Consider the following 27527-nt stretch of genomic DNA (forward strand, 5'->3'; position numbering starts at 1 on the left):
AAACGCGCTAACCCAGCTCTCAGCCGCTGCTTTGCATCTCTTCTGGAACTAGAAAAAGACAAGCTTCGTCCTAATGGATTCTATGGGCGGGCGCGCGCGCGCACACACACACACACACAACCGGGCGCGCGCGGCGCCTAGACCCCCCCCCCGCACACATCAGCACATCTGTCCGTGTGCCAGCGGCACACGTGTCGGAGCTCCAGGTGTAACAGCAGCTGCCTTGGCCTTTGTCACCGGAGCGGCAGACTCCGGCTCTCTGGTTAGACGTGAGCAGGAAGATGCGACTGCGGGGGCGGGGGGAAGAGGAGGAGGAGAGAAGGAGGGAGGGAGGGGGAGGGAGAGCGTGCAGAGGAAGGAGGAGGGGAGTGAGAGAGCGGGCCAGTCTATCAAAACTGGCGTCGCCAGTTCTCGCGAGAGGGAGAGCCGGTCGGGGAGCCACGGGATGTGGGGCTCAGGTGTAAGGCGAGCGCATCTCCTGCCAGCCTTGGGATAGAGCAGGCAGATAAGTCAGACGGCGAGGCTTGCAGGGAGGCTTGGCGTGCGCGCTCCCGGGGAGCTCCAAGCGCCAGCAGCCTCGGATGCGCCGCCGCCGCCGCCTCGTTGAGCTCCGGCGTTAGAAGAGCTCTTTTCTCCCCGCACGCTTGCGGCGCCTTGGGTGGATTTCGGGGTTGTTGTTTTTCCTTTCTCTCTCTTTCTTTTTTTTTTCTTCTTCTTCTTCCCTCTTTTCGTTTTTGGTTGTTGTTCCACCGCAAGCCTTCAAGATGATGTCCATGAACAGCAAGCAGCCGCACTTCGCCATGCACCCCACCCTCCCCGAGCACAAGTACCCGTCGCTGCACTCCAGCTCCGAAGCAATAAGGAGAGCGTGTCTTCCAACTCCGCCGGTAAGAGAACCGCCGACAGCTGGGCTTCCCCGGCGCCTTGACTCCCGCTTCCCCCCCCCCCCGCTCCGTCCCTCTTTCTCTTGCATGGATCCAGCCGCGTCCCCTCCCTCTCTCCCCATCTCTGCAGATCCAGGGTTAAGAACAAGGGTTCCCGCGGCTTCCCTCTAGCTCTGCATCACTTTGGCTCCCGGGTCCTAGCTGGAACTCGATCTCCCTGCTCCCCACGAAAGGAATGTGCTTATGTGTATGTGTTTGTGTGTGTGTGTGTGTGAGAGAGAGAGAGACCCGGCGGCCCCAGCCGACAGCGGCTGAGCTCCCTCCCGTCCCTTCTCCCTCGCTCGGGCACTTTCTCTCACTCCCGCATCCGCCGCCCCTGGCACGGCCTCGGATTCCCCCCCTCGCCACCCTTCTCCTCGGGCAATTGCATTTATATATATATAAAAAAACTTCTTGGCGTTCCTGTTGCTTAACCTCTCTTTCCCCCCCCCCCACCGCCCCACCGCCAATTCCCTTCTTCTGATCTTCCCATTCATCTCCCCCCTCCCCACCGCGCCTCCCCCTCAATGATGTCCCAACATGACCACCCTTCTCTCTACGCTGCCCCCAATTACATTCCTGTGCTCTCCTGTTTCTGCCTTCTGTGCGCCGCCTCTTTCCCCTCTCCTTGCCTTCCTCTTCCGTTCCTCCTTTCTCTCCGACCTGCTCACCCCTCTCCAATACATTTACGAACAACTTTTCCTTTTCTCCCATTCCTCTTTTCTTCTACACCATCCCATTTTTTTAAAATTTCCTCCTTCCTTTATTCCAACCTGACCCTTGCTTCCCTCCTCGCCCCCCTTTCCCGTTCTTCTTCTTCTTTTGCTCCCTGTTTCGGCGCTAATTTTCTCTCTCTCTTTCCCCCCATGGCTTTTCCCCTCCGTCCCTTCCCTTCTCCCCCTTCCCGGCCCCGTTGCCCCCTCTCCGCCTCGGTTCTTCCCCTGTCGCTTGCAGCTGCAGAGCAACATCTTCGCCAGCCTGGACGAGACGCTGCTGGCGAGGGCCGAGGCTTTGGCGGCGGTCGACATCGCCGTGTCGCAGGGCAAGAGCCACCCGTTCAAACCCGACGCCACCTACCACACCATGAACAGCGTGCCGTGCACCTCCACGTCGACGGTGCCCTTGGGTCACCACCATCACCACCACCACCATCACCACCACCAAGCGCTGGAGCCCGGCGACCTGCTGGAGCACATCACTTCCCCCTCGCTGGCGCTCATGACCGGCGGCGGGGGACACGACGGGGCGGGCGGCGGCGGAGGTGGAGGCGGCGGAGGAGGAGGAGGCGGCGGGGGCGGCGGAGGAGGTGGGGGCCTCATCTCCACCTCGGCGCATCCGCACGCGCACATGCACGGCCTGAGCCACTTGGCGCACCCGGCGGCCGCCATGAACATGCCGTCGGGGCTGCCGCATCCGGGGCTGGTGGCGGCGCACCACGGCGGCAGCGCGGCCGGCCAGGCGGCTGCAGCTGCGGCTGCGGCGGTGGGCGCCGCTGGCCTGGCGTCCATCTGCGACTCGGACACGGACCCTCGCGAGCTGGAGGCGTTCGCCGAGCGCTTCAAGCAGCGGCGTATCAAGCTGGGCGTCACGCAAGCCGACGTGGGCTCTGCGCTCGCGAACCTGAAGATCCCCGGCGTGGGCTCTCTGAGCCAAAGCACCATCTGCCGCTTCGAGTCGCTTACGCTGTCTCACAACAACATGATCGCGCTCAAGCCCATCCTGCAGGCCTGGCTGGAGGAGGCCGAGGGCGCGCAGCGCGAGAAAATGAACAAGCCCGAGCTTTTCAACGGGGGCGAGAAGAAGCGCAAGCGGACTTCCATCGCGGCCCCCGAGAAGCGCTCCCTCGAGGCTTACTTCGCCGTGCAGCCGCGGCCTTCGTCCGAGAAGATCGCGGCCATCGCCGAGAAACTGGACCTCAAAAAGAACGTGGTGAGGGTTTGGTTTTGCAACCAGAGACAGAAGCAAAAGAGAATGAAATTCTCCGCCACCTACTGAAAAAAATAATAATTTAAAAAATAAAAAAAACACAGACGGACAAAAAGACACACAGACAGACACAGACACACACGCAGAGAGAGAAAAACAGACAAAATAATAACTGGCCGCCTCTCCGATCCCACCCAAGCAAAAAAAAAAATTTACAAAAACAACCTTTGACCTAAGACAAAAGGCCCTCGCAGTCAAAATTCCCCCAGAGAATGGAGAGGGAGAGAGGGAGGAGGCGCGCTTTTTGGGGGGGGGGGCTTCGTTTGTTTTGTAGAAGGGGCGCAAAAGGCAAGGGAGCGTGGAGAGGGGCTGAGTTGGGGGACCCCACGGACTTCTCGTTTGGACTAGAGACTCTTGGGAGGAGGCGACCGCTTGGGGGCTGACCGAGGACCAATGGAGGGGGGGCGGGAGGGGGGCACAAATCAAACGAAAAGCGAGTCGCTTCAGAGAAAGGAAGCATTCCGAAAATAAGCTCAAACACGTGTGTGCGTCTAAAAGGCCGGGGCGTGGGGGGGGGCGTGGGGAGAGAGAGGGGGGAGAGATAGACAGTTCACTTCATGAGTGTGATCCCTTTGGAAAGAGAAGGCGAATTGCAGCCTAAGCCCATGCACATAGATGTTCTGCAGACGGACGGGCGCGCCTACGCGCGCGCAAAATCCCATCCAAAAGGATTTGTACAAAATCGCTGCTTGGAAGCAGGAGAACAGACAGCGCAGAAACCTAAGCTGGGGGTTGGGGGGGTGAAGATGTGCTGCTCATGGCGTGTTTTGTTTTCGTCCTGCATTTTTTGCTTTTCGTTGCCCCCTCCCCCCGCGTCATTGTCCCTCCTTCCCACAAATGGTTTATTTCATTGAAGCTATTTTTTTTCTTTTGAAGTTGACCGATGTGGATCGCTCCATGTTCTTGGGATTGCCTGCGACTTGGGGGGGGGGGGGCGTGGAGGCCTGCGGTTAGGCGAAGCGGAGAAGTGGTTAGCAAGGAGAGTCCTCCTGGATTATTGGTGATGTTTGTCGTGAGGAATTTTGCCCAAAGAGCGTCTCTGTTTCAGAAGCTACAAACTCCCCTCCCTACCCTGCGAAAGTTTCGTTGTATTTTCTGTTGGAAATAAGCAGCGTACTAATCAAAAGTCGTGGCCCATTCGCTTTTATTTATTCCCCCTTCCCTTTCAGGCGCCCGGGTAGCTATGTAGCACAAAACAAAACAAAACTGTGTTCCCACGACCTTTCTGGTACCTGGTGTTGGGAAGCGGGTTCGTTTGAATGGACGTTTTAGCATCACCTTTAACCCACCGGTCAATTTAGCTTCCTGCAGGTACGGAAAGTCCTGCTTTGGGTTTGTTGGTTTTTCCTGCAAACCTCTGCGCCCTTCCTTGCACATTTGCAAGTCCAGTGAGTTTTACTTCCGAGTTAAGAGTGCAGAGGTTTCCACTGGAAGAGGTTTTTCTTTTTAACCCAGGAAGGGAACCGAACTCCGATTGTGAAACTCGCCACCGCAAAGAGTCCGGATGGGTGTTTCGATTTTAAGAGGTGAAGGAAAGCGCGCGCGGGGCGTTTGCGTGTTTGGTTTCCCCTCGATAATAAAAGCTAGATAGACAAAATGTTGGGGACCAAGGAATTTTGCACTGATACGATTTCCCACGTAGGACCAGGAGAGTTCTAGTTTCTGAAGGATCGTGACAGTTCTTGCTGCTTCTTCTTTCTTTCTCCTTTTCTTTGGACAACAACCATCCGTAACCGGAGGGCTGTTAACTTCTGTGAAATGGTAGCCGGGTATACAATGAAAGAAAGGCGCGGGAGGGAAGGAGACAAGAGGAATAAAGAGGGAGCGGCGAGTTCTGAATCTTTTACAGGAAATGCTTTAATCTCCAAAAGAATTTATTTAACGTGAAAAAGAGGAGGGATTTTTTCGAGGGGAAAATATAATACCTATAAAAAGAAATTTGGGGTTCAGGGTTGGGTGGGAGGGAGGGGGGAAGGACTGAGATTATGCATGTCATGTCCTGAGAAGGCGCAGAAAGATTCCATGATCAGGTCTTCGGGGGGGTTTGCTTGTTCGTTTGTTTATTTATTTAATTATTTATGCGAGTATTTATGGTTTAATAATTTATATAACGCGTGTCGAAGGCATTTTTTTTTTCTTTTTACCCTTCTTTCTTTCTCTTCGTATCATTGTTTGCAGAGCAAACGTCCTATGCATTCGAAACTGAGCACTAAAAAAAAAAAAGAGAGAAAACTTAGAGCAGTAGTTTCCAGCGATTTATTTCCAGTCCCGCCCGCCCGCCCCCTCCTTTTTATTTTGTGAATGATGGATGTGATTTTCGCACAGTGGACTGCTTGTTTTTTTCACCGAACTCACACACACAGGGAGATACACACACAAAACACACACACACACACAAACACACACCCCAACACACCGAGTCCTTGTCACGTTACTTGTATTTAGATCTTAACGCAAAAGCAAGCAAACAAACAGCAGCAACAAAAAATAAATAAATGAGGAAGATGTTTGTAAATATTTTCTTTAATACACAGGGGGAGGGGGGCAAAATGGCTACGAATTTCAACCACGTGTCACTGAATTATCTACCTGTCCATGTATCTTTGCTGAGCATTCTCCTTGGTTGGATCTTCTTGATGTTTTCTTAAGAAAAAAAAATTATATATATATATATATATTCTTTTAATTTCCATCAGAAATATTTCTGTACGCCAAACTCTTCCACAGGGAGATCTGTCCCAGCACACCTACAAATAAAACAAACCTGGAAAAAACAACAACAGAAAAGTATTATTATTAATAATTATTACTTATTTTTCTTAGGAGGTTTCTCCCCCTCCCTTTTTTTCCTTTTCTTTTCCTGAAACACGGCTGCTAAAAAAAATAAAAATAAAAACTAAACTAAAATCAAGGCATCAAGCCTTTAGACAAAAACCAAGACAGAAAAGAGTCTACCAAAAATTTTTAACAAATCGAGAGTTGTATTTTTCTGCTAAATTCAGAAATCCTTACTATAAGATAGGTCTTATGTGGAAATGGATACTCTGAATAAAATGAACTATATATTAGCTGCGTGTGTTTCTTGACCTTTGTTCGGCATAAGTGCAGAAAATTGAAGACCAAGTTTGAACGGAGCACGGGGGTGGGACGGGACTTCAAAAGTTATTTTTTGAAACAGTTTGCTCCTCTGAAAAATATCTGTGAGCGAACCTAGCCAGAGTAGCTTCCGGATTATATGTGCACATATATGTGTACTTAAGGATGTAGGGAAAATAATGTTTATTTTCTATTTTCGGTTAATAAATACCATACACGGATCTCTTCCATGTATTCTGAGTAGAGTTGACCGTTGGCCACCGACTTCTTCCAAGTCACCAAACTGACCCCGATCCAGCTAAAGTCCTTCGTGACGACAGCCCGATCCTAAGGCATCTTGACTCGGAAGTAAGCCCTATTTAGTGCACTGGAACTTCCTCGCAGGTCAGTAAACGCAGAGCTGCCGTCTAAGGCTGAGCGGCGTTGAAGTCAATGGCATTTACTTCTGAGAAAACTTTCTGTAGTTTCGTGCTGCATGTCACGAATAATTTCAGCTGGTTGGAGTTAAGTAAACTACAATATGGTTGCAGTTAACTAAATCCTGCTCACGGTAGACCCATCGAAATTGAATGTAGTCATGCTCATTAATTTCATTGGGTCTTCTCTGAGTAGGGCACAATCCATTCAGTGAGTATGGTATTTGACTGTATGTGTGCCAGACTAGAGGAAGGGGGGAATTTATTTAAAGCTGAGATCTTCCCCTGCCCGTGATTATTTCTCTTTTATCCAAACCCGTGTCTTTTGGGCCGTAAACCTGTGAATCCAGACGCGTGGCTGGTAAAACATACGACAACTTCCAAAAGCTGTGATTTCTTTTTCTTTTTTCAGCAACTCTTGGAGAAGGTGGGAAAGGGTACAAAAGGGTAAATAAAGGTTTGGGTTCCCTCCCACACAAACAAAAAAGTAGAATTCTTCCACCGAGAACAGATTTGTTTCTTTTGTTATGAACTCGAAATGTCATCTGATTTTTTAAAATGCATTTGTAAAAAAAACAAAAAACAAAAACAAAAACAAAAACAAAAAAATATTTTATACGTGAGTTCTATCGGATATCATTTTTGGAGAATCAGGAATGACCAAATAAAATGAATATCAAGTCGTGTTTTATTTTTCATTATCTACCTTCGAAGAGAAATGTTGCGGTCCAGCACATTGGGCCTTTCAAAATACCAGAAACGTGGTACGTGTTGCTTGAAAGAGACCAACTTAAGGTCAATATATAGCTTTTCTTTTCTTTTTTCTTTTTAAAAAAGGAGTGTTGAACACAACAGCTTTCGATTGCGAATGATGATAATAGCAATAGAAATAATAACAACGGCAAACACTTGTACTTTGCAAAGTTTTCAGCTTTAATGTCGATGGGAAACTGAACAACAGAGCAATGAATCGTTTTATGTGTAACAGTTTAAAACATTTAATAACAGTACAGTTGGACTATGGAATTTTAATATGTAGACCTCAAAGAAGCAAAGAGACTTCCAGGGGCAGGAGGTGGCGATGCGGGTTGATCCATTCATTGGGCATCTTCTAGCTAAATTTAAACAGATTACAGATCAATCATGGTTACAGGAAAGTCAGCCCCAGTGTCTTCAATTGGGCTCACTCATAATTATGTTTCCTACTGCCGCCTTATAGCTCTCTTTATTTTCCTTAAACCACGTGCTCGGATTTTATCCCACTGACACCAACTGGACTTCCAAGTGCATCGCTTGGGACGGGTTGTGTTCTGGATATGTCTTTTAACGGACCGTGGGATTAAAAGCAAAGCATGTTCGGAGCAGGAAGTGAGTTGTTTTCAGTGGAAGTTACATCCGAAAAACGCCTCCTAAGATTTTCCCGTGGTATTTTTAAGGCTGCCGTCCTATGCACACTTCCTTGGGAGTAAGCCGGATTGAACGCAGCAGGGCTTGCTTCTGAGGAGATAAGGTTAGGACAGCGCTGTAAGTCCCATTTCACTTAATGAAACTTGCTTCCCGAGAAAACGCGCACCGGATCGCGCCCTAAGGCTACAGTCCCTAATCACAAATCATGTAGTACTAGGAAATGAACTTCCTTTTGAGTAAATATGATTAGGACTGATGTCAACGCTTAGCCTGCAAGCCTGACCCCATTGGATTAAATAGGATTTACTTCTGAGGAGGCATGTTCAGGATTGCTCAGCCCGCCATTGAAATGATTTTTTAAAAAATGTATGTGTTGGAGGGAGGGCAGAAATGAGCATTTGCAAGGCTGATTGCGTTCAGTTGCTCTGAGTATATTGTTTAAGGCAAAAGTTATCCTTCTCCCCGAAGCAATCTCTCGGTTTTTAAACTAATTCACACGCGCGCGCACTTCCAGCCTTGCCGTTTCTCTCTCGTCTAACCCAGACATGTGGAATTTCTACTTAACACTTGTTCTGAAATTGCTTTCAACTTAAATTAGACCGTCATCAATGAATAATAGACAGAGGCAACTAAGGGCTCGTATTGATCCTTTCCTACCCCCTGCTCTCTCCCCTCCCCTTGCGATATTAAACCTAATCCAGTGCATAGCTCAACAAGTCAAAGATTCCCCCACAAGGAGCAAGAAAGTTTCCTTCAGCCAAGGATTTTTCCCGTCTCTGCCCTTCCCGAAAGATAATTATTTTCTCTGATCGCGACAAAAGGAGACTTTACCGGTGCTCCCGGTTCTTCTTACTGCCCACAGACGATTTTTGGTCCCTCTGGTTTTTTAAATTTCAGGTTTCCCCTTCTCTCAATCCATTATTGGTTTTTGTTTTGGTTAGACCTGCTCCTTCCTCCTTCCTTCCTTCCTTCCTTCCTTCCTTCCTTCCTTCCTTCCTTCCTTCCTTCCTTCCTTCCTTCCTTCCTTCCTTCCTTCCTTCCTTCCTTCCTTCCTTCCTTCCTTCCTTCCTTCCTTCCCTCCTCCCCCTCCCCAATGTGGGGAATCCTAATTGATTAATATTATCCCTCCTTCCAATCATCAACAAACATCCCACGACGCCTGGGAACCTGCTCCCACCTGCGAGACAAGCCTCTGCTGAGCGTTAATTGATGTGTGATTTAAAGGTTGATAAAATATTAGCGCTTTGCCACCGCCTAGGCCCGGACGCGGGCGAGTTTTGGGCGCTCAGCCAGAAGGGAGAGGCCGGAGCGGCTCCGCGGAGCCCAGCGCGCGCGCGCGCGCGCCCTCCTCCAGAACTGCTGCAAACACAATTACACAGCCGCCCTCTGCATAATTCATGGGCTGAGATTTGGAAAATTAATAAAATGAATTATAACAAGAGGCTAATTAAAAACTTTAGTAATTGTTGTCGAGGCGGCTTGATGGGAGGCGTGTTGCACAAGGCCCTTTTGCCTCTCCACAAAAATCTCCTCCTTCTTCTTGGAAAGGACTAAGCTGGAGGAAGCAGCCTTGCTTAGCGAACCGCGTTTCGAGGCTGACACGAGACTACCCGTGGTCGTGATGAATGTACAGATTTGGCTCCTTCTGGAATAAAGGGCTGCATTCGAGTTTCTGATAAAGCCTAAACAGAATCTAGAAGCTCCCGGTCTGAGCACTTTCTCGGTCTTCCAACGTGGCCTTTCTTCCTCTCTCCTCTTTTCTTACGCCACATCCACGCCCCTACCGACCATTCTGCATGGCCTGAAGTAGGCTGTTGCCTCTTCCTCCCTGGGTGCTCGCCGAGCCGTAGGCTAAGGAGGCTTCCTCTTTGGAAGAGGCGCAAAGGACGTCAAGGAAAGGCTCTGGCGTGCGCACAGCCGACGCTGCGCAAAGCATCCCGACGTAGATCAGTTGGATCAACGCAGAGATCAGCACCCTTGACATTTGGACAGCGGGCGGGGAGAGTAAATGGGCTGGTGGAAAACGAGACTCCTCTTTAAAAAAACAACAACAAAAAACCGGCGAGGTTAATGAGTTTCCATCAAAGGAGATCTAGTAGGTCTACGCCAACCAGACGCCTTGGATTCCCGCCCCAGCCCCCCACATCAGCAGGCAGGCTTAATTTCATTCTCTTTCCCGCTCCTTCACTCTGCATACAAACACAGAGAGTTGCCCTCTCCAAGCACAGTACAGGCTTTGGAATCCAGAAAAAGAAGCAGTTAATGGAGACAGATCTATCATCTATCTCTATCTATCATCTATCTATCTATCTATCTATCTATCTATCTATCTATCATCTATCTATCATCTATCTATCTATCTATCTATCTATATCTATCTATATCATCTATCTATCTATCTATCATCTATCTATCTATCTACCTACCTACCTACCTACCTACACACAGAGAGGGGGGAGAGAGAGAGAGACAGACAGGGGCGCGTTTCTCGGGCTTCTTGAAAGTGGCTCTGATAAATAAAAAAACAACAAGCCTACGACCCCTCTCTTGCGTGTGTCGAGATAAGCATGAAAAACCAACGGACCAAAAAATCCAGCGACGACCTAGACTTCAGCCTTGATCTAGTACTCAGCTGAGTTTCCCTTCCGCTTCTTCCTCTTCTTGTTGTTGTTTTGTAGACGGGCAGGTCTAGCTACCTAGAAAGCATCTCGCTGCTTCTTTCCCTTGAAGCTTGCCAAAGTCACTCGCCAGGCTTCCGAAGATGGACATTAGGGGAACAGGCCCACTGAAGCAGATTTTCTCACGGGGGTATTGGAAGAAAGGGAGGGAGGGAGCCATAATCCATACATTTCCTGGCACCCCGGGACTTAATAGCCTGCTGTCCATTGTGTCAATATGCCTTTATTGACATTTACAGGGCTGGGGAGGGGGTGGTCCACTCTGCCGGAGAGCTCCGAAGGACCGAGCTTGTCCGAAAGGAAATCTACATAAGCAGAATAAGGACGACCCATTGTGATGCGTGTTTATCTAGGGGGGCTGCGTGCCAAAGTAAGCGGGCAGGAATAGAGAAGCAACTTGTGAGTGTGATGGTTCAGAACAGGGACAAGGACTCCAACTCCCATCAGCCCACCAGCCATCATGGCTAATCGCCAGGGATGATGGGAGTTGTAGTCTAATAATATGGAGAGGGCACAGATTCCCTACTCCTGATTCAGAAAGAAATGTTTCCTTGGGAACAATCCATAAGGAGCTGAGAAAATAGTCCTATTCCTGTTTACTTAGAAGGAAGCCCCAGTGTTTTCAGTGGACCTTACTACTAAAAATATATACCCCATTGGAGTTCAAGTCAATGTGTATAGGAGGGATCACAGCCTAAGTTTCTCTGTTAAACACTTCCCTCTCCTTCTAGTTCATTGGGATAATGAACGTGTTTACTGTTTTCCAATTTAAGCCAATGAGACATAAAAGTGCTTCACTTTGATCAGATTGGCGCCTAATAATCATAAACTACCACTGAAGGTACAGGTGGCGCTGTGGGTTAAACCACAGAGCCTAGGGTTTGCTGATCAGAAGGTTGGCGGTTTGAACCCCCGCGACGGGGTGAGCTCCCGTTGCTCAGTCCCAGCTCCTGCCAACCTAGCAGTTCGAAAGCATGTCAAAGTGCAAGTAGATAAATAGGTACCACTCTGGTGGGAAGGTAAACGGCATTTCCATGCGCTGCTCTGGTTCACCAGAAGCGGTTTAGTCATGCTGGCCACATGACCTGGAAGCTGTACGCTGGCTCCCTCAGACAATAGAACAAGATAAAGCTTTCATGTCATGCCAGGTGCAATGCTTTGCAAGTAAGCAGGGTCCAGACATTCAGGCTTTGGCCCTGTATACATGAAGGAGCATCTCCACCCCCATCGTTCAGCCTGGACACTGAGGTCCAGCTCTGAGGGCCTTCTGGTGGTTCCCTCACTACGAGAAGAGAGGTGACAGGGAACCAGGCAGAGGGCCTTCTCCATAGTGGCGCCTGCCCTGTGGAACACCCTCCCATCAGATGTCAAGGAAATAAACAACTATCTGACTTTTAGAAGACATCTGAAAGCAGCCCTGTTCAGGGAAGCTTTTAATGTTAGATGTTTTATTGTATTTTAAATATTCTGTTGGGAGCCGCCCAGAGTGGCTGGGGCAACCCAGCCGGATGGGCAGGGTATAAATAATAAATCATTGTTGTTGTTGTTCCTCAAATTTTGAGTGAATAGAGAGGGTGAATGAAAATGCCAGCAAGAAAACCAAAACAAACCCAGAATAATCACCTTATGATAGCGGAAGGGGTAGGATAAGGGAGAGAAATTCCTTGTTGTAGAAGTAAGCACTTGAATGATGGGAGATTTAAAAAGAAGTTCAAGCTCTGCTTTGTGATTTGGCATGTTCTTTGAAACTGACCTCATGTAGTCAGGAAAATATATCTGAGCAAAAGCAATTGAGGTTCCATCCACCACTAGGATCCTGTTCTTGAGGGATTCCGAATCAGTGGTGAGGGATTCCTATTTGAAAGCAGAGAGAAAACAGGGCATGTTGCTCTGAGGCTTAGTTAGGGCAGCAGGCCACAAACCAGCCTAACACAGCACACCACATTCAGCCACTGAATATACCACAAAACAATGGAGAGCAATGCATTTCTAAGGAGAGATGGGGCTTTATCCCCAATGTTAGGTGTCAAAAATAACCCAGTCCTTTTTCTGGGCACCTGTGACACATTGTTTTTGCACTTCATTCTTGGATGCTTCTTGTTTTGAGTGTGTTTTTCTTTTAGGTTTCAAAAGGAGAGAGTGAGTGCGGAGATTGGATAAGCTATTTATTGGGGGGGCCCTCTGGTGTTGTGGTGACGCAAAAGATGATGATGATGGATGCATTTGCAAAGGGCAGGAAGAGCGTGAGATTTCAGAAACTGTCCCATGCAAGGTTCCCTAGGGTGCCTCCCCCCCCCCCACTTAATTAGGCAATTTTCTCTGGGGCGGGATGGTGTGGCGGAACTGGGAGCCTGTTCCGAAATCAAACACTATTCCGAATTTAGCAAGGCAAGTTTTATGGGGAAGCTAATTAGCCCCTCCTTCTCATCCATCCATTCATCGCAGCCTAACATCTGTAAACTTGTGTACACGCACACGCACACCCCGCCCCAGCAGAACAGAACACAGCCAAAGCGTCGACAGCATCCAGCCGCTGTTAACTTCTTTCCTTGCACAAGACCCTTCCTGCGTCTCTCTCCCTCTCCCCCCCCCTTCTCTCTTCTTCTCTTCTTCTTCTTTCGTTCTCCTCGCCGAAGTGTGTTGACAATAAACATTTAATGAAGGCAGAGACGCGGATGTCTCCAGACAGTGTCAGAATACTTTAAACAGACCATTAGCATGGAGTTTCCCGACTTCAAACACGGCGCGCGCCAGACCCTAACATTATAAAAATACGAAGTATGAAACAAATAACCTGTTTATACAGATAGTTGCAGCTGTTTGCGCCGCTCCTGACATCCTCCCGGCGACCCCCACCCGCCGCCCCCGGATCCAATCCTTCCTGCCGTATTTAGCAACAGAAACTTAACTCATTTCAGATTACTCGTGGTTAACGGAGAGAGGGAGAGAGAGAGAGAGAGAGGGAGGAAGGGAAAAATGTTAAATACAGTTAATGCAATATTAATCGCCCTTTGGTGATATAAAAAGCAATATTTTCAGGCGGCTATTGAGCTTTTCCGAGAGGCGAGAGCCGGGGAAAACAGTCGCGCAGCAGCGGAAGAGGGCAGAGAGGGAGAGAAGCAAAGAGGTCGGTATTTATGGCTTTTGTTTGCTTTTTTGGCTGCCGAAGAAAGCAAGGAGGACCCCCAAAGGGGAGGCGGGAGGGCGTTGGGGGGGCACGTTCAGCGAGTGGCTCGGAGATCTACGGCTGGGAGCAGCAGCTGGGGCAGCTTTCGGTGGGGCTCGGCAGCAGCCCGTCCTTTGGAGCAAATCCGAATAACTAATAATGATTTATGTTAATTCCACGCGGGCAGCGGCTGGAGAAAGAGGGGAGCGGGTTGGTGGGGGGGTAGGGGGTGGTAAAGCCAAGGCAAACTGGCTTGGGAACTAGCTCGGTCACGTAAGCTTCCAAGAGAATGCGGATTGAATCCGGGGCGAGTTGGTGGGGCGCCTGTTTCACTCCGCTTGCTGGTTCCCTAAAAATGACGCCCTCTCCAAGGAATCAAGGAAGCTTACGGACTTCGGTGGGCAGTTTGGCTGGAGGTGGGAGATTTGGGGCAGCCCATGCAGCGACGGCGTTCGTTTGTGTGTTTTTTTAAGCCTGCTTTGAGAAAAATGGCACACGATTAACAACGGTTTATTTCCTTGCTTATTTCCCCCCTCTAAAAACCAGGTTTGTTTTTGTTTTTTGTTAAAAAAAACACCAACCGATTCCCAGCAAATTCCTCTTGAAGGGAGTTCTTTCGGTTTGGCTCCCAGGGAAGTTTGCTGAAAGGGGGGGGGGGGGAGGCAGCTCGGATCCCAGAGAGCTGGGAGATAAATCGGAGCTGTCTGGACACCAGCAGACCTGTAGGTTTGACTGAGCTTTCCTCTCCCAGGAAGTAAAAAAAATAAAAATAAAAAAATGGGTTGGAAGTAAGATCCTGTGAAATCAAGAGAAGGATGGGGGGCGGGGCACGGCTTGTGCCAGCAACGTCATTGGGGAGATCCCAGCCGAAATCCCAATCCGGTTTGAAGCGCCCTTGACGCCGAAGAAAGCGGCATCCCAGCGTTACAAGACGTTCTCTTGCAAACTCATTTAGGAAACCAAATAGCTCAGACGCCTAATCTCAAGGTCGTGGGTTCGAGCCCCACGTTGGGCAAACAGATCCATGCATTGCGGGGTTGGGGGGTTGGACAAGATGACCCTCGTGGTCCCTTCCAACTCTATGATTCGATAGAAACTTGATTCCAGCGCTTTCCCCCTGGGGCTTATGTCTGCCACTGCGGCTTAAGGCTGCCATTCTACACACGCTTCTCTGCGAGCAAGTCCCACCAGGACTTACTTCGGAGTCGACATTCGTAGGGTTCGTTGGTTGGGGTGACCTGGGCTTTAAACAAACCATTACAAAGTACCCCATTCATAAGTGTAAGCAACTAATTTCGTCGAGTTAACAACAACTGCCCTGCAAGGTCAGAGAGCCGGCTGATCCATCGCCATAGTCTTCCCAACATGTGAAGTCAGGTACCTGTGGAAAGTTGTGGAGCAGAGGGAGGGAGGGCCTGGATCACTGGTGGAGCATCTGCTTGGCAGGCAAGATCTCCTAGGTTTCAGGCACGGCTAGAAATGTCCCTAGTCCTGGAGACCCTGAAACCCTGACTGCTGCCAGTTCTGGGACAGAACTGAGCTAGATGGAGAAAGTGGGTCTGACTCGGTTGCAAGGCGGTTTTTTTAATCTTCCAATCTAGCAGCATGAAAAGCACAAGCTCTGCTGTGCAACACACACACACACTACATCTGCCCCACTTCTGGTCCTCCAAGAATTCAGAATTCGGACCCCCCCCCCCTCTGGTTGCAACCCAGTGCAAACGGAGGTTCGAAGGGAAATTAATAAATCACCATTCTTTGTCCGAATATGTGGTTACTTTCTGCCTGAAAAGGCCTTTAGGGTTTTGATCGTGTTCAGTAGCAGAAACTTTCTGGCTGATAGAAACTTTTTTCCCTGTACCTGTAATGAATAACAGCATGGCAGGCAGAAATTCTACAGCCGAACATTTTCCAGCCATGAAGATACAAGATTTGGATGTGGGTGGAGGGAATTTCTGACTTTCTGATTTATTTATTTTTAAAATGTATTTTTGCCTGTTATGCAAGTTTTAAAGGAGCAGGAACCCTTCTGACGTGGTGGCGATAACAAGAGAAATAGTAAATTTCTGTTCTTGTGTGAATAAGCAGAAGTGGATTTTGGGCTATTAGGATAATATCGGGGGAGAAAGTACAAGAGAGTGTCTGACGTTAATTATGGCTTCGGAAAGCCCGACGCTCCCAGAAGGAAGTGGCTTCGCTGTTTTGAAAGGGAAAGGTCTCCCAAGCGCCTGGCAATTGACTTTATTCTCTTCACCTATAGGCAGGAAGCCCACCCGCACCCCCTGCCCCTTAAGGCAGAAGCTACCAAAATAAACCAACATCAAAAAAGCTGGTTATTAACATGAGTTCCCGGAAATCAGAAGACGAAGTCACGTGGAAAGGCTAGCGTGTCTTAACCCTTCCTCTTCCTCCCCCCCCCCAACAAAGTTCAGCATTGCTGGAAACGTTACTGCTCGGAGACGCGATAAATCCATCGGTGCTGTCAAACGCCGAAATGGGTATTTAAAATAAACCTTCTACCGAGGCTGCGTCGGCCTTGGGAATTCGGCCTGTTTATTGTTTCTTATCGCCAACTGATGGGACCACGAGGCTTACCCGCAGCTCAGAGGTTTCTCAACTTCCCCTGGTTAACTTTAACAGAAGAATCCTACTAACGCCATCTGCCAGGGATTCTTTAGTTGTGATTCCTGCATTAGGATGATGTCTCTGGGATGCTTCCCTGTGCATTTTTTAAGAGAACAGAACCCACAGATTCCCCCCAATTAAAAAAAAAACACACTATTGGAAAAGGTCAGGATAGTTCCGGATACTCTTGGAAGCAGGACATAGAATTTGACCCCTGCTCCCTTATAGCATCTGGTCCAGAACCACAGTCAAACTTTCACAATAGCCTTGGGGCGATGAAAGTCAATGGGATAAGCTTGACCGAAAGAGGCTTTAGGAAGATTCAGACGTGTATGTCTTGGGGAAAGTGTTTGGGTGCATTAAGATGTCAGCAAACTCCTAGAACGATTAGCAGTGCCTGTGAACATTCATGCAGGTATAGAAAGCTGTCAACATGTGCACACATGCTCGTCAAAGGGACGCCAGGCAATGTGGAAAAGAACATCTTACTCAAACATACTAGCTATATAACATATAAAGCAAACCCAGGACAGTTTTCTGCCGCGCGGGTGTATTTGTCAGGCGTTTTATATACACAGTGGGGTAGTTTTTTTTTGGTATGGATTATGATCGTATTTTGATTTGCCGGCCTACTTAACCAAACAGAAATATGAACTGATACGCAGTTGTGAATGGATCTCTAGGAAGTCCGTGAGAAAAGAGCAGGCCAATGTATCTGAAACTTTTGATCTCGAGTTTAGCACGTCTGCCTGCAGAAAAGTCGCCTATAAGGATGCGTGTCTTGTTAGGCTATTTAGAATTGCAGTGCAACATCTGTACATTAAGTGCCATGACTTAATCTGAGTCAGGTTGGCGTCAGTAGCTTCCTCTACTGGCTTGAGGCACGCCTACTTGGCCTTAAGGAAAATTACTTACATGGGACTTATAGGCAAGGGGGCACGACTGTCTTTCTCTTTATCCATGTATGCAATCATTTTAGCATTTTCCTGACTATATATTTACCAAGCATCATATGTATCATCACATACACACACGCACACATTCACTCATCATGTACACACAACTAGCTGTCTCTCTGCCTGTATACCTGTCTATCTCCGGTTTTATTCATCTTGATTTCAGGAGGGGCTAAAACGAGCCCCTTCTGTTGTGTGTTTCTTTCTCAGATCAAACGTTTCAGGTAGAATCACTTGATAGTCTTTTCCTGCCTCCCCCCTCCCGCCCCCTGGCACAGTCTCCTTCCCCCCCACCCCCACCCCGCCTCTTTAGATATCAATGCAACTACCCAATGATGGACGTTTATATAGAAATCGTCTTCAGAGATGCACCTTGGATATATACATATGCACATATAGGAGAGGCCAGCCCTTATGCCTATATTTGCACACGGACACACATGCACACACACGCGCACTCTCTCTCTCTCTCTCTCTCTCTCTCTCCCCCCCCCCCCCGTTTGTGAAACCTTGGTGGCTCTTTGTTGCCTGAGCTGATTAGTTGGTTGCACTTGAGCTTCAGCACCAAGAACAGCTCCCTCAGAACGGGAGCGTGATGCATTATTGAAAGCCTGTATCCAACAGCTCTGGGGTGCAGCCTTTCTGCGCTGGGCTGGAGATGAAGTCTGACTGTCTGACTGCACAGAAGCCTCTAATATGTTAATGGCCGTAGGGGATGCCTAAGGTAGCGTCTCAAGCTGCCGCGCACACCATATGTCAGGCCGTTAGCCACATGGATCTATTAATCAAAGGGAGAGGGAGAAAGGGGGGGGAGGGAGGGAGGAGAGGAGTTTCATACCCCCAACCCTATTTGACTACATATCTTCCCTTATCCTTTCCCTCCTCACCTTTCAAATAAGAAAAGTACAAAAAAACACCTACCACTAGCAGAAAGACAAAGAAACCTTGATGTTTCCATGTAACCCAAATAGAGCGTTTATATCTAGAAAGAAAAGGAGATCAGTTTCCTTCTGTAGGGCTGCTGCAGATCTGATTGGAGGGAGTGAAATCTGCACCTGCCCATGGGGTGGGGTGGAGGGAATAATATATATATATATATATATATATATATATATATATATATATATGAATGAAAGGAAGATTTATTTATTTATTTTAAATCTGCATCGACAATAGGAACTATCGTTTTACTTTGTTGTTGTTGCTTGTTCTTTGATATCTGCCTGTGAAAACTATTCTGTTGAAGCAGCCGGCCGAACTTTCCCTTCAACTATATCAAAGGGCTGAATCCATAGTATTGTCCCTAGATTATTCCAGGAAGGTGGGGTGAGGGGAGAGGAGGAATTCTATAAGGATGCAATTCACATCCCAGTTAGGTCAATGGTACATCTCCTATCGATTTTCATGGTTGTTGATTGCACCCAAAGTTAGGATCCAAGCTTAGCAGGTATAGCGAGATTATTGAAAGGAAAAAGTACTTATTGAGGCACGTAAGGATAGCTCTCCTTAGATTATATGTGTTATATAGAGAGACAACATCTCCACTATGTAGGAAAAGAAAATCCTCTTGACGTGATCCAGCCAAAGTTAAGCATGTGAACTCTCCTCTTTTCAGTGGGAACTAATGGGGCTTGGATCGGACACTTTGTTCTAGGCAAACAGCAAGGGACTTGGGAGTACCAGAAAGATGACAAAGCCTTGGTGAGAGTTTGAAATCAGGGTAAAGGCAGAAAAAATATATAACACAGCAACCTGTGCATAACTTAGGGCACAGTCCAGTTTATAGGGTGTAAAGGACTGCAATCCCATAAGCATTTACTAGGGAAGTTGTATCGCTGGGAGCTAATGGACATGCTTAGGATTGTTCTGTAAAAGCTCCCCTAATCTCATCCATTGAAAACAGTGGAGTGTATACGATGCTTAATCTCGCTGGATCATTATCTCTCAATATATCATGCCTCGATTCAGAGCAAGCCAGTGAAGCCATTCCCTCGCTTGAGCACACCTTGTAAATACCATGGCTGAGTACACACCATGCATTAGAGCACATGAACCCCCATGCAAAAACTCTCGGGAACTGTAGTTTCTTAAGGATGCTGGGAATGTAGCAGTGAACTACAGTTCCCAGGATTCTCAGGGGAAACCATGTGCTTTAAATGTATGCCATGTAAGCAGCTGGGTTTCGTCTTGGCAACCACCTGAGCCCTGGCATTATATATATAAAAACCATCCCACCTACTCACTGGATTTGTTCTCAATGACTTGTGCATGTGACAGTGGACATCCTTGGGCTTGGGAAAAAAGGCAGGAATATACATCTAGAAATGTTCCTGCGGAAAACCGCCATGTGGAATGGGCAGCTAATGCTACCCCTCCCGTTTCCGTTTCTTTGATGATAGATTATTTCTGGTCTGTCGCATGATGAGTGCTCAGGTCTGCGGTGCCAGTCTTTAAGCGTATGTTTCCTTTAATAAACATTTTATTCAACCCAGGCAAGTCTGCGGGGCTATCCGAGTATCCTCAAGCAATGGCTCAGATCAAGATGGAGATAAATATACGACAGGATCCAATAAAAGACGGGGAGAGATGTAGCAATTTGCTCCTTCCAACCGCCCCCCCTCTAGGAAGGTACTTATCACTCACCCCCCCCCCCTCTCCTTGTCAAATTTGGGTGCCCAACTCCAACCACCGTGTGTCCCCCCCCCCAGTTAAAAGGTAAGCCCATATATCTGTCGCTTTAGGTTTCCAAAGACTCGTAACTTAATTCCTCCAGGCTATTCATCAGCCCAGTAATTAAACTAGCAAATGGATGTAAATAAAGTGAAATTGGTTTCATGACAGATGAGCCAAAGAGGCCTCTGACATGAAACAAAGCAGGACAATTATTATTTCGGCACCAGGCTATATGAGGGACTCCATCTGGATTTATTAGGTTCTGCAAGTTATTTGCTGGAAGCAGGCAAGACAGGAAGGCTCACTTTAATTTGACAGGAGGACTCCCTCCGCCCTCTCCCGTCGAATCCAACCTTTGCATCCTAAACAGGCTGCAGACAGAGAAATCTTAAAATTAACATAAGCAAATCTTTAAGGCAAGATCCGCTCACAGATCCCCATAGCAGTTAAGTCGAAGTGTTTAGATTGAAAAAAGAACCCGCACCTGATCCTAAACGTATTTTCTTTGGTAGTAAACACTACTGCTTTAGATGGAGGTTTGCACCAAAGCAAATCCTAATGCTCTGGGTGAATTGAGTGAGTCCTGGTTTAAGTGAGCCGGCGCAGCCCTAAAGAACCAGCTAATTTAAAAGCAGCTAATCAAACTATGTTTGTTATTGGTGCAAAGTACTTGAGGGCCTTTGCAAATGCATTGCATTCACCAGAGAGCCAGGGAATTTGCAGAAATGCGGGGTTAAAATCTTCAGAAAGTAGCCTACCCTTGTCCACAGCTGCATCCTAATATGATAGGAGGTGGAATGAGCCGCCTCCATATCTTCACCAAAGCTAAGACGGCCGGAGGATAATTTTTAGAATTTACTTTTTCCTATCACTGGTTATGATGAGAGCAGCAAAACAAAGCTATCGCCCAGTATATGAGAAAGGAAATGCTAAATTTATACCCGCAGAAAATAGGCTAAGATGTTTATCCGGTTTCAACATGGTTCAGATGTAATTGGAGGTATGAGGTTCATCTTGGGATTGAAGCAATGCACAGAATAAATCTATATAAAAAAAGGGACTCTCGCAGCAGGTGCACATTAGTCCCTTTACCCCTGAAAAGCTTAGGAACGGGCTGCTTTATGCTTAAACGTACTCTCAATTATTTAAGCGCCCCTCCGTGATTAGCAAGTAAAAGTAACGCTCTCCAAGAAAACGAAGCAAGAATAACAGCGTTCCCCTCGAAACTCGCGCCGACCTTCAGCACGCTGGTCAGCTCCCCGCTAGCTAACAACTCTTCCAACCGAGGGAACTCTCTTCGTAACATAACATACACCTGCCTATAAGGGGCGGGGGGGGGGGAGCGTATAATTGAAGGGAGGAGAGAGAGCGTCATGGGTGTGTGTGGGGTGGGGATCTTGAATGTGTACTGGGGAAATCGAATTTTGGGAAAACACGCCCCCCTCCCCATTTGTTTGTTTTTTTTTAAGAAGAAAAGCGGGGAGGATAAGGGGAATAAAAGGGTGGATGTGAAATATTTTCTAACAGGGAAGAGGCAGAAGATGGAACTGAAATGGGGACTAATCTCTCTGCGCGGTATTGTTCTAATCAGTGCAAACGCATTTCTTAATTTGCATAACTGGAAAGATGAGGGAAGATTTGTTGGTGGAAGACTAGTTCCTCACCACCAGCACCATCTCTCTCACACAAGACTAATTATTTAAAAGTTCTTGTAAAATTCTAAGTCCTCGCCTAGTCCTTTAATTAGAATACAGTATGAATAGGGGTAGCATATGGAGGGGAATGTCAAGGGGAAGCTGCCAGGGGCGCATCCTAGGAAATCTGTATTCATTTCTGCCTCCTATTTGTTCAGTAATCTCTACCATCATAACTAAATCTTGGAGCACTGATGTAGTTCGAGTTGTTGTTGACTCAACGTCAAAATTCAATCACTGGGGGTTTTGCATCAGCCGGGCTACTTATTTGTCTAATAAATCCGTCATTTTGTAAGAAAAATATTTGAGCAGCCGCACTTGACCTCTTGGTATCCACAAGTCACATTTATTCCTCCCAGTTTACAAATGCAAAATGGAGATGAACATCTAATGCCTCGAGGTAGGGTGTTGGTTTCTGATTGGATTTTAGATGGAAATGTCTATTTTAAATATCGGGTGATTAAAATGTACATAGAATAGGAAATCCATGCTTTGCACACGGAATCCAGCCTGCAACTGGGCGTTTAACTAACAGGGCGCTTAACTAACACACACGCCCACGCACACACTAACAACCCCAAACTCCCCCCTCTTAAAATAAGGATCCAAATGGAAAGCGCCAAATAGAAACTAAAAAGCAAATTAAATTTTAAAAAATGAGAATGGTGTCTATTGTACAGGACCCAAATTATTGGTAGGAAAAAGGACAGGGAGGTTAATTTTAGATGCTAAAGCACTAACCCAGGCTATGATCCAATAAAATGGTTAGGAAAGCCTGCATCAAAGTCCACCGACTTTGCAAAGAATCTATTATCAGCTGTGAGGAAGGAGCCCGGTCTCGCTAAGCAAAGGCGAATTTCTCCTGGGTGCAATTCAGCTCTATTAAAATAAACGGGAGCTTTGTCATGGGGTTCAGATGGGTGGAGAACGGAACCCAGAGCGAGCGATTTCCCTTTTCTGAATGGATCTGCGCTCAGATCTGGCGTCATGGGTTGTTCTGGGGTTGCTTCCATGGGGAAAACAAATTTATTTTGGTCAGGGCACCTCTCATTTGAAGTGCTAAACCAATCTAATTAGGTCGGCCCAGTTGAAGGGCAAAACCCTAAAGAGGCCAATGAGCTTGGTGGTGCAGAAGCGGTCTTCGACTCCTAACCCCTCTGCGAGCCGCCTTCTTGCAAGCCATGACCTTACGCTGGAGTCAAAAACTCGAGAACTCAGAGAATTCTCTGAGTTAGAGCTCACTTTTGTTTTAAAAATCCCTTAAGAGTTGCAGGTTTGCTGTGCTACCACTCGTTATATACCGCCTAAGCGAGTTAGTCTCCGCTCAGACATGAAGCTGACTGGGTGAACTCGAGCTTGGGCAAGTTACCAGTTCTTCTTCTAAGCCTACCTTACAGGATTGTTGTGAATAAGGGGGGGGGACACACACACGCTGTTTTGCACGATGTTTTGAGGTCCTCGGAAGGACTGATGATGTCACTCCAGCCACCTTCTTCCACGAGAAGCCTGCATCTCTTAATCTTCGTCCCACAGGCTGGCACATTCCATCTAAAGATGTCGAGTTGGCACGCTGGCTCTGATCAGACGTAGGAGTGGAGACAAATCGCTCTTTTGCACATGTTAACTGGACTTATTCACATACATATATTTTAAATGAGTTCTTGAAGATGCAGAATATTTATCATCACATGCCCTGTAATTTTTTTTTTCAGTGGTGGGCGCAGGTAATTTCTGGTTGAGGTCTTAAGTAGAGCCTCCCCGCTCCCAAAATCACCCCTTGACCCGGAGGAGTAATCCCCTGCAAGCAGCCATACTATGTTCTTTTCCCATTGAGGATTTCCTTCCGGTTGATCAAACGGCTCTGTGCAATGGAAGGTGGGAGGCCCTAATTTTACCCCTGCTAATCCCAACTTTATACTTAGAAAATTAGAACTAATTCATTTGATCCTTTGATGATCTGACCAGACACTTTCAGCCCAAGCAATTGAAGAGCAACAACGACATATCTTTAAAAGTGATAAATATTAAGCACTGGGGAATAGAAGTTTACAAAGTCTTAGAGGTGAGTGGGTTTTGGAAGTTATCAGAAAGTGAAAGAGATAAGAGGGCAAATTAACTTGGGGGGGGTAACCAAGGTGGGGGGCAGATCCACAAATATTATTGAAAAGCATTTAAAGTACGGTTATCTGAGATTCGCCTCCCCCTAGCAAAAGCCAGCCCCCCATGCCCTCTTTCTAAAAAAGAAGGAGAAAAACGGGGGGGGGGGGAGACTAGGGCGTGTCACCTTTAATCACAGTTTTGTCCTTTGTTGTCCTTCCAAAGGCCTGCCTCTGTGGGGCGCCAGTGAGCTGCCTCTGCAATTGCATTGGATGCCAATCTCCCTTGCCAAATTCTCTTGGCCAAAGAGGACCGGCAGAATTTCTGGGCATTGTTTTGGAAACCAAACAAAGGACAGAACGCACATAGAGCGGTCCCCCGAAGAACTACAATTTAGGATGCGGTGGAGTCAAACTTGGATTCAGTTTGAAGCGCTAGTACTGGTTCCCTTCGTGCTCCTCAAAGAAATTGCACAGCCTGATCTCAAATCGTGTCCCTTTTGTCCTTTGTAAATTTCACCCAAAACAAAGAAAGGATGCAACGGAGGGAATGGGCATCTCCTTGATTTTCCCGACCCTGTGGTGATATTATTTGAGGAGCGCTCTCTCCCAGCAATGCCACTGAACCGAATTGCTTGTCTGGAGAAGATTTTGCCTTGGCAAAAGAATCTGTAGCCTTTTCCAGAGTTTGGTTACTTACAAAAAGGGGGGGGTAGGGACAGTTGACTTGTCAGAAACTTTCTTGCCCGTGCTTTCTAGCAGTCTGACCTCTCACACAGGGGAGGTACACTCTGGGAGACTGTTCTTCTTCTTCAAACATCTCGTGTCAGTAGGATAGCGAGGATCTGGAGAGAATGCACAGGTCTTGGAAACAGAAAGTTATTACCGATTGCAATCTTACTTTTGCCCGGGACGGAACGTGTTTGCTGTGCAATCCCTCATGCATTACCATGGAGATTGCTTTTACTCTCTCCACGCGCCCTGCCTTCTTTACTGACTCTTTCCTTTCTTTGAAATAAAATTAAGGGCAAACACTTCGGCTTGCAATGCTTGCGGATCGCAGCTCTTTAGCGTAAGCCACTTCAATCCGTGCGCGGCCTCCGCTGGGCTAAGCGACTCTTGGTTCGAGTTAGATTCCTCCTTGGCCAGGAATTGAGAGGCAAGCCCTTCCAGATCCTCGAATTACTCCGCTCTTACATGTGTTGCGTACTGGGAAGTTACGCGGGAATCTAGGAAGCTTGTTTCCAAATAATGGGAGTGGCTTCGGGGGAGGGAACGCGTCTCTGGAAATTTCAGCACGGTGGACAGCGCACGACTAAACGGCGTCGCCAAAGAGCCAGAATGAATTCGTTGCTGGTGGACTTCCAAATTAGCAAAGGAGGAACTTGCAGTTAGGGTGACGAGATGGAAAGGAGTCCAGGGCTCTATTACCTTTAAACGTGAGAAAACGCCCAGAAGTCTCTTTTGGAATTAAGCGGCATACAAATGAATAAATACAAGCTGCCGCTGCAACCGTTTCCTCTTTTATACAACACTGCAGAATCTCTAGCTTCATAGTGAACCTACTCTCAAGCCGTGAGCATTCCCTCAACATGGCTGCACTGTCGCTTTTATTTGCCTTTCTATGCCCAGTGAAGTTATTCTCTTGTTCTGGTTGTTGTTGAAGCACTTGAAAGCCAGCTCATACCCCACCCTCCAACAAATGATTGATTCATACAGTGACATTTAATAGTGCCAGCTGACATTAAGTGGTGGTGTAGTATCTTGACATTCTGCTCCAACTTCCAATTATTATTTCAAGATCCACTTAACAAGGACCCATTCAAACACGGGTGCAGGAAAAGCAGGGAGAAGTGAATAGGCTCCAGCATTAATGTTGGCCTAAAGTTAAAAAGGCCTAAATCAATATAAATTAATTTAACTATGATTTCTAATTGCATTATGCATGATCAACTGGAAATGTTACATTAAAGATAATTAGAGTGAGGTGCCAGTCACTAATCGTTTTCCTAATCCCTTAATAGTAAATTGAGGGTGGGAGTGTGTGGGGAGGGGAGGCAGGGGGTCTGTGCACCTCTATTTGTGTGGGTAAAAGGGCTGTCAACATACTGAATATTTTTAGTTGATTAATCACCTGAATTTTAATACGTTAGTGGATTAATTAATTGATAATATTAAATACAAACATTACAAAAAAATTGGAGAGTTGAGTAGGGGACAACTTTTGTATATCACTTCAGAGATCATTTCCCAGTAGAAAACACAGCCTTTGGATGAAGTGAAGAAAAGTATATGAAACTCGCAACTTAATTTTTAAAGTGACCAAGTCATTTGGAGGAAATGTAACTTACAGTACAATCCGATACATGTCTACACAGAAGTAAATCCCACCAAATTCAATGGTGCTTACTCCTGGGTAAGTGGGTATAGGGCTGCAACTGTAAATGCTTGCTTTCTCATTACAAGAACCCCAGAGCCAAAATACCACAAAAAGTGATTTATCTGTCCTTATCTTTTAGCTCCACTCATAAATTAACTAAAGCTTTAGTTGATTAATCTATTGATTAGAAATTGCAGCCTTAATTGCCTAATTATGCGTATACTGTACATACGTTTACACATGCAGATAGATCAGAAAGCGAGAGAACAAGCCTTTCCCTTTTAACAGACTCTTTAATTCTCTGACTTTTGAATCAATGCCTGATGGATTTGTGTTATTATTTTGATTTCCTCTTTGTTCAGTATTTACCAGTGTGTGGCTTTACAAAAATTGTGGTCTAGGGTCATTGCTGTGGGCCTTATGCAAAAATGCCATGCTGTCCTAAAGGAGTCGATGTCAGTGGGTCAGGCAGGATGGAGGCGCTAACTTAGCATAATGGGTTTAACATTTCTGTGACATCATCAGAGAATCTGAAAAGGAGTGTAAGGATAATCAGACTGGTCATTCAGGAAAACGGTAAATATTTTATGAGGATAGATAGGAGGCAGAAAAGAGGGTGGTCAGAAAGGTGAAGCACTGTTGCCTAGCTCTGTGAAGAGGCATTTCCTCTTGGTACCCAGAGCGATGGAGACTCTGCATATGCTTAATATTTGTTAATAGGGAAGAAAAGGCAGAGCCCGACCCCAAGAAATGCTAAATGCCAACTTGGTTGTTTTTTTGAAGTTCTCTGCAACCTATCTTGTGTATTCACCACCACTGTAAAGGTTATTAATTTTTGCCCCTATCCCAAATCATTCGTCTTATATTTCCAAGTGAAATGCCTGCATTATCTCCACCCTCCGTCTTCCCATTGTGCATGGCCAGTCTCAGTATATTCCCAGTTCAATAGGTGAAGTTCATTTGCATGTAGACTGACAGGGCAAAAAGTAAATTGAAAGGATTGCTGCTCCCCCCCGAAAAGCAACAAGATGGTGAGGTGTAGGTTTTATATTGCAAACCGCACTGCGATCCTTGGATGATGGGTGGTATATAAATTTAATATATAATAATAAATAAATAACTCCACAAGATACACTTCTGTGTTTGGTTTCATTTTTGCACCGCTGGATCGAGGATGGACATTTTGGTTACACCATATATCTTAGTAGGTTTCAGCTTCCAATGAGCCACTTTGCAACATAAAAAGTGTGAAAGGAATACATTGAGCAGCATACTCCACATACAGGGCACAAGTGGAGCTCTTTCAAGTCTTATCAACGTAAGCCTGAGAAATATAAGCATACACTTACCTTTCCCATTGAAATCAATGGGGGAAATGTTTTCCCTGTGGCTAGATGATGCCCACACTATCTATACTTACTACAGTTAGTT

General features: G+C 46.9%; 1 protein-coding gene and 1 long non-coding RNA gene across 2 annotated transcripts in view; one reads left to right on the top strand and one right to left on the bottom strand.

The window, feature by feature from the left end:
* The first annotated feature begins 378 nt into the window (after positions 1–378).
* POU4F1 (POU class 4 homeobox 1) lies at positions 379–3453 on the top strand. Its single transcript, XM_083734893.1, has 2 exons — positions 379–887; positions 1878–3453. Exons 1-2 carry the CDS (start codon positions 765–767, stop codon positions 2916–2918), a joined length of 1164 nt encoding a protein of 387 aa, XP_083591019.1. The 5' UTR covers positions 379–764; the 3' UTR covers positions 2919–3453.
* Positions 3454–5414: 1961 nt separating this feature from the next.
* LOC310843035 overlaps positions 5415–27527 on the bottom strand; it is a 201569-nt gene continuing 179456 nt past the window's right edge. The window contains exon 3 of the long non-coding RNA XR_014563479.1: positions 5415–5673. This is a non-coding gene — a long non-coding RNA (uncharacterized lncRNA). The remainder of the gene's footprint in view (positions 5674–27527) is intronic.

This window comes from Podarcis gaigeae (assembly GCF_964106915.1).
Source record: "Podarcis gaigeae genome assembly, chromosome: 4".
In the NCBI taxonomy this organism is placed as follows: domain Eukaryota; kingdom Metazoa; phylum Chordata; class Lepidosauria; order Squamata; family Lacertidae; genus Podarcis; species Podarcis gaigeae.